The following is a 6,047-nucleotide window of genomic DNA, read 5'->3' on the forward strand; positions in this document are numbered from 1 at the left end:
TGTTTACAATGGATTCTTAGTCAGCAAATTCCAAACCCATTATTATTAATATCGTAAGTTATTTGTCGTATAGATTATGAAAAGATTTTCTACAGTCGTGATTGGGTTTGGTAGTTTTCAATAAAGTTTCCTAGCTAATATACAGGTCATGGTTTGAAAACAAACAAAGCCCAAGGCCATCATTAGAGGTTCACTAGGTTGATTGAAGCTTGTGCAAGGGGTAGGAAATTTTAGATGCTTAAGAATAATTAGCTTTAGATCTGTACATCACGTGTACATATAACGTATATTAATTATCAATTTATGTTTTTCCTTCCACAGTACTTCAGTAGAACATAATTAAGCGCAAGAGGAAGCTAGTAACACATTTTCTACAACATTTTTTTAATTAAAAGAGAAAAATATTGAGTAAAATCATGTTATTTTTATAATTTTAAATCTATTTTAATTAATAATTAAAGTGTGTTAAAAAATATATGTTACTCGTATTTCTAATAATCACAAAAATATATTGTTCCTAGATATCCTTTAATTGTGATCAGAGGTCATTTACACAGAGATTGAGGTTAAGCACTTGCTCTCATTCAACCATTTGGTGGATTAAGAAGTTCTTATCCCCGCTTGAAATTACGGGTGTGACCCATTCAGCAATACAAAACAATCCAAGGTTAAATTAAACAATTTTCCAACACTGATGGAAGCATTGAAGCTAGTTTATGTTTTCTGTCATTAAAAAAAAAAACTTTTTAATTTTTTCAAAAGAATCTGTAGATAATACTTTTTTTTTCTCCAAGTATATACAGGATACAATCAGATAATGTTAAATATCAAACATAATTACATAATAATTTTAATAATCTTTTTTGTGATATTATCATTATAATTATTTAATTATATATATATATATATATATATATATATATAAATTTTAACATTTGCATATTCGTTATCTAATAATAGCTATTTTCTTATATTTTGAATATTGGATATACTTTATGAGAAATTCAATATATTACATTGATGAAAATTACTTTCGATAAAATAAAGTTATTAAAGATGTTATGCTACCAAGTTTGATAGATGTTATTTGATACTCTTTGTGGACATGAAGAGAAAACTCACTTAATTTCAGGGTAAATTTTACTGTATTAATTGCTTGTTGAACAAGTTTTTATTATTTTTGATGATGATGATATATATATATATTAAATTTTAAATAAATTTAATATTTATAAGTATGTAATTTTATAAATAACATTTATTCATCTTTATAAATTAAAATAAATTTATTAATAAAATATCAACTAGTTTAGTTGAGATCAACTTACAATAGTGTTAGATTCTGGCACTCTTACATTATTACTTTTTTTTAATAACTTTATTTTTAAATTCAATGTTGATTTGAAATTCAAATTATTATTATATATTAAAATTTACATCCATTTGAATTATTTAATATGCAATCTATATGTATCAAAATGAACATTATATACATTTTTAAAATATATTAAAATTAAGAATCAATTGTGAGAAACTCATGATAATAAAAAAAAAATTTTAAAAAAAGTTATAGTCTATAGAAAGACTATGACTAGATTCTTTATTTTAAAATAATACATATTAATTTTTAACATTTTATTTCATTTATAAAAAAATAGAAGGGCAACGAAATTGGAAAAAAGAAATAGCTGTATGCATGCGCTGGTCGTGAATTACACGCAAGCCATTCACGAACCTGAAAAATATAAATCTATTTAAAATGCGAATCTAAGTTGCGGTTTTTACTTTTTTTCTGTACTGTAGTTTTTTTCAATCATACCATTTTTTCGTATTTTTTAAAATTAAAATTAAAATTATTTATTCTTTTTTTTTTTAGCAACAGTTGCTTGTTAATTGGACTTCAAAAATGTTCAAATAAGGTGATAAGAGCTGGGCTGTTTTATGGGTATGCTTTTTTTTTTTCAACATTTTTTGGGTATACTTTGACGCTCTAATAAATACATCTACGACTTCATTCTAAATGGAGCCGAGGGGCATCACTTACACCTGATCTTAGGTACAAGCTAAAGCGGTATACAAGTATTGATCCATAGTGAAAACTATTTGGTAAAAGCTTGCGAAAAATAACTGAAAAGGTAAAAAAGAACAAGTAAATGGTATTATGGTATTCCTTTTGAGAACGTTTTTTATGACCAAACGTTGGTTCTACGAATTGCACAATCAACGTACGTAATGGTTAAATAGTGTACCGTACGTAATGTACCCTTCACAAAATCAACGTAAGGACAGAATTGTCACCATGAAATCACCGAATTGTATTTATACCTTTGGTCGTGTAACTTGTATTATGTGAAACGGGTATACTAATTATGAACCTTTTTGGGAAGATCTCCTTGTTTATAAAAAGGCTGCTAAGAATTTGGAACACACTATTATTGCTTCTCTATCTGTCTCTTACTTTTCCCTTCTATTTGGCGTGTCACCCAAATTCAATTATGGCCACGTGCACTTCAAGTTTCTTAATGACCATAAAATGCCACCACTACCCAAGCTTTGTACGTAGTTATATATACCCGCGTAATGCATGTGGATTAGAGCTAAACTTCCTCCAATTACTCATAATTATATACTGTTCTGACGAGATTAAGATGCCAGGAACAGTTTCACAAATAAAATATATAATAGCATTGTTTAATTTATAAGGAAAAAGGTGAAAGATATGTAGTAATTTGAATAATAAATATTTATCAAAATCTCAGATACCCGTTTCCATTTCCTTTTAGGTTTTACTTGATCGAGGTTTAGTTACACCTTTTGGGATTTAAATAACCCTCTCAATACATCAGACAGAAGCCCGTGCAAAAGAAAAGGTGGCAATACAAATTTACAACCCAACTTCATTCCATGTAACTCTACTAATGCTTGATGCACCTACCCCATTTTCTGATCTTTGAGCTCCCAATTCCCAAAACACAGTGCTACAAGAAACACTCAAGTGAAAATAAAATGAATGATAATATTCAAAAGTGTAATTTAACTGGGTTAATCATGAGGCGTGATTCACATGGACGAACTTCACAGTAGGAGAGCAGCTAAACCTTGTATGATTAAACAAAGCATGAAAGACAAAGAGGTTGATAAAAGATATATAGAAGAGAGAACGGGATGATAAAAAAACAAAAAAAAAAGGAAAGAAAGGAAGTTGAATATAGCCTCAAAAACAAGAGTAGCACTTTCACACCCACCAACACATCCTCAAAAATCTTAGGCGTGACATGCCTAAGTGGGGTGCATTATGATGATCCTCCCAGTATCCCAACTTCCTCCACTCTCTACACTCACCCTTTTTCATATTATTCCTTCCAAAACCAATCCCCTCTTCATCCCTGTAACTATAACTTTTTAAAAGAAATACACTCTTTTAACATATTTTTTCTTCTTATTAAAGATTATAAAAATATAAATAAAATTTATTAAATTAAAAATAAAACTAGCATATCTTTTATCATTTTTAATAAATTTCAACTGACAATAAAACATATATTTAAAAGAGTGTATCAAAAAGGTAAGTTACTAACATTTCTCAACCTCTTCCAACTCTTCTCCCAAACAAGTCAACCCCGATATGAATAAATATTCAGCATCCATAACAACCAACCAACCAATCACGTCCCGCCACGTCACCCCCGCCCTAAAATTTTGCCTAAGCTCTACCTCATTCGATTCCTACTTACTGTGCCCTTTTCCGGCGAAGAGGCGAAAACGTTTGAAACACAACACTCCCTGCCGCCGGAAACTGGTCCATCACACAGCTACGGCATTTCAACCCCAGAGGCTCCACCGCACCTGCAACCTTTCTCCAAACCTCGTTCCCGTAGTTACCGCACGACGTCGTAGACACCGACATATTTCCCGGTCGGAAAATCTGAACCACCTTCCTCAACACGTGGACTATGTCCACGTCACCATTCATGCACGTGGACCCCACGCACTCAAAGCTTGCGTAGCTGTAACCGTCTTCTGGGGTTACGTGAATGGTGGAGTACCAGTCCCCGTCCATGCCGTTCATGGAGTACCCACATGGGTCGAACGCGAAATCGCACACCAGAGCGTGTTCGTTTATTTCGTCGATGCCGGTTAGCTCCGTCATCTCTTTTCCGGCAGAGTCGCCGGATTTTCCGTCGCCGGGTCGGCGGAAAAATTTCCCGGCGAGGAGGGGGTCGAGGTCGGTCATGCATATTTCCATGGTGAATGGGTGGTGGTGATCATAAGGTGCATGAGAGGGGTTGGTGGTGGCGGTGAAAACATGCCATGAATGTGAGGAAGATTTTGAGGGCATGATGGAGGCTTTTCTGAAGCATAAATTTGGAGGGAGTGTGGTTTCTAAGAAGGTTACTTCGTCTTTGAAACTTGTGTGAGGGAAAGGTTGTGACTTGGGGAAGATGAAGCTACCTCTGGTGTAGCGGCAAGAGGTAAGAGTGAGGCCTAAGAGGTTGTGTGCGTAGAAGATCAAAGGAAGAATGGATTTGAGAAGTTGGGTGGTCCCACATGTTTTGATTATGATCTTTGTTGGGTACACAAAGAGGCTTGATTCTGATAGCACATAGGCATCAAAATAGGAGTTTCCAACGGCTGAAACCACCGTGCATTGAACAGCTTGTAGGGTTTGTTCTATACATTCAAACTCAAGTTTTCTAAGACCCAGTTGGAGGATTGCTGGATCATCACCAAAGAAATGCAGCTCCAACCGTTTCTCAAACCCTTCAAAACCGGAGAATGCCATTGGAAACAATGACAAAGTTTTAAGATTGGTTGTTGTAATGTTAATGTTGAATGTGAGAGGAAGATTTGGTTGTGGTGTTGAGGTAGAGGTGAGAGAAAGGATTGTGGGGTGGTTGGGATTTATAGGTGTGTGTGAGATAGGGTGAGAGTGTGTCAAGTAGTGAGTGAGGTTTTAGAAGAGAGCATGCGGGTTATGGAACCAAGAATCATGATTGTAGGCATAATGAAGTGAATAGGGTGATGATATGCAACAATTTTGTTATGTTTTTTTTAGTTCAATCTTCTGTCAGAGACAGAAACAGCAAACGGAATTAATGCCCAAGTTAATCAAGTCCTTGTTTGTTCCTTTGTCCTTTTGCCTATTCTATACCTCTACTCTTCAATCACGTACCTTAATCACTCTTTCACCCTTCTAACTACACATAAACATAGCTTACAATAATATATAAGAGTAATAACAGTGCTTTTTCCGAATTTTCTTTTTGCCTGATAAATTTGGAAAAGTGAACTGAAGATTAAGTATTTATTAGAGGTTTAAGTAAAAAACAAAAAAAAATGGTTTAATATTTCAAAAGATATTTTCTATATATACTATGAGCTCTCTGGTATGTATATGTTGGTTTTTAATATGGCTTGCTACGGAAAATTTAGTTTAAAATAAAATTAATTAAATTCCAAGTTTGAGAGATATGCGGGGCAGATTTGACTAGAATGATTGGTTGAACTGATAATGAGAAATCCCAGAAATAATTGTGTTGAAACCATATGCACTTCTTTTCACAATCACAAAGAAACTTAAGATTTAGCCACAGTTCAAGACCTTATTCATTCAAAGGAATTTGATTTCGTGAGTCAAAATTCAGCAATTCAACTTAACTATTTCAATGATAATTCTATTAAAATAGAGACACAATCATAAACCGGAGCTAGATGTTGTATTGTTGTTCTGCAAGACAACAATTATGAGCTCTGTAGAGGTAATATATAGACCATTTAATTAGAGCTATATTACTAATACGAAGTTAAAAACAGTGATAAACAGAACATTAAGTAACCAAAGAGTAAAATTAGAAATAAAAGGCCCAATCACTGGGGACTCTGTGTGATATGAGCACACTCTGATATAGATAATGGCCACTGCATAATGGAAAAGTGAAAACACCTCAGTTGATGGAGACATCTTTGTCTATTGCTAGGAGAGCAGGTGTTAACCAAAAACTTGACGTGCTCAAAATATCATCCATATTTGGTCATAGAATAATAAT

The 6,047-nt window shown here is 33.4% G+C and overlaps 1 protein-coding gene across 1 annotated transcript; it reads right to left on the bottom strand.

Annotated features, from left to right (window-relative positions):
* Positions 1–3,730: 3,730 nt before the first annotated feature.
* LOC113852149 (S-adenosylmethionine decarboxylase proenzyme 4-like) lies at positions 3,731–4,783 on the bottom strand. The gene has a single exon (XM_027482395.1). The coding sequence runs from the start codon at positions 4,781–4,783 to the stop codon at positions 3,731–3,733; it is 1,053 nt and encodes a 350-aa protein (XP_027338196.1).
* Positions 4,784–6,047: the final 1,264 nt, after the last annotated feature.

The sequence above is a fragment of the Abrus precatorius genome, unplaced genomic scaffold (genome assembly GCF_003935025.1).
Source record: "Abrus precatorius isolate BTA unplaced genomic scaffold, Abrus_2018 Scaffold10, whole genome shotgun sequence".
Lineage (NCBI taxonomy): Eukaryota > Viridiplantae > Streptophyta > Magnoliopsida > Fabales > Fabaceae > Abrus > Abrus precatorius.